General features: G+C 40.8%; 1 protein-coding gene across 1 annotated transcript; it reads right to left on the bottom strand.

Annotated features, from left to right (window-relative positions):
• Nucleotides 1–15: 15 nt before the first annotated feature.
• On the bottom strand, nt 16–640 carry LOC103399543 (acidic mammalian chitinase-like; the record flags this gene model as incomplete). The annotated part of the gene is made up of 3 exons (XM_008338219.3): nt 496–640; nt 269–390; nt 16–152 (listed from the first exon to the last, which is right to left on the bottom strand). Coding segments are annotated over exons 1-3 (400 nt in total), but the record flags the coding sequence as incomplete, so codon positions are not given.
• Nucleotides 641–661: the final 21 nt, after the last annotated feature.

Here is a 661-nt window from a genome sequence, read left to right as displayed (position 1 = left end):
AAAACAACAACAAACAAACAGTATTTACAGAAGTGAAGAATAGATGATTTCCAAAGTCCGAAGGGCCAGCAAACAAAGGACTATGATGTCGCGTGAACCCATCTGCTAGACTATAAAAGTCATATGACATCACATTCATATAATCCAGGTACCTTAGGATGAAAAAAAACATTTGATTAATTTTTTCATGAATGGCTATTTAAAACTATTTAAAGAAAAGACACACACACACATATACTGTACATGTAAAAAAACAAGTTTCATTTACATGGAAATTTGTGGAATGTCGTAGCCTGCCATATTCCCCATGTATGAAGGCACTGCTGCGGTCAACAGTAACCTGGGCGTGCTGGTTCCTGCTACTTCAGCCTCAAAGGCTTGTAGTGTCTCCTGTACAACATGGGGACATACATCAGGTAACCCAATGGTACACCAAAATGACTACATTCATTCTGGACTGACAAAGTGGTCGCGTCATTGGCGACCACATCAGACCTGGCACAGCGCCGTGAATCGGTCTTTGTCGGCAACTGAAGGGAATTCCCAATCCAAGTTGATCCCATCAAAGTCATAATATCTCAGAAAACTGATGGTGGACTGGATGAATGTATCTCTGTTACCTGATGTTGCAGCCATGTTTGGGAATCTAGAAATGTGAATG

Source organism: Cynoglossus semilaevis, unplaced genomic scaffold (assembly GCF_000523025.1).
Source record: "Cynoglossus semilaevis isolate Cse_v1.0 unplaced genomic scaffold, Cse_v1.0 C18959034, whole genome shotgun sequence".
Classification (NCBI taxonomy): domain Eukaryota; kingdom Metazoa; phylum Chordata; class Actinopteri; order Pleuronectiformes; family Cynoglossidae; genus Cynoglossus; species Cynoglossus semilaevis.
Note: the sequence above shows the minus strand (reverse complement) of the source record. Positions and strands in the feature narration are given on the sequence as shown.